This window comes from Buceros rhinoceros, unplaced genomic scaffold (genome assembly GCF_000710305.1).
Source record: "Buceros rhinoceros silvestris isolate BGI_N320 unplaced genomic scaffold, ASM71030v1 scaffold20926, whole genome shotgun sequence".
Classification (NCBI taxonomy): domain Eukaryota; kingdom Metazoa; phylum Chordata; class Aves; order Bucerotiformes; family Bucerotidae; genus Buceros; species Buceros rhinoceros.
Window position 1 is genome coordinate 11,713 of NW_010417317.1, and position 214 is coordinate 11,926.

General features: G+C 61.7%; 1 protein-coding gene across 1 annotated transcript in view; it reads right to left on the bottom strand.

Moving 5' to 3' along the window:
* Positions 1 to 121, bottom strand: part of B4GALT2 (UDP-Gal:betaGlcNAc beta 1,4- galactosyltransferase, polypeptide 2) — a 3,666-nt gene extending 3,545 nt beyond the window's left edge. The window contains exon 1 of the mRNA XM_010138167.1: positions 3 to 121. Within this exon, the coding sequence (XP_010136469.1) occupies positions 3 to 121 (119 nt within the window). The remainder of the gene's footprint in view (positions 1 to 2) is intronic.
* Positions 122 to 214: the final 93 nt, after the last annotated feature.

Sequence of the window (214 nt, forward strand, 5' to 3'; positions counted from 1 at the left end):
CCAGGTGCTGCGCGTAGACGTCGAAGTAGAGGATCATGATGATGATGAAGTGGAGCAGGCAGAGCAGCAGCACAGCCTTGCAAATCCTTTCCAGGGTCACCCCCAAAAGCAGCCTGGTCATCTTCCGGGCATGGGCTGGCGGACATGTGCGCTCAGTGGGGCAGGGGGGCGGCTCCAGCCGTGGTCCTGATCCTGCCGAGACACCTCCACCTCA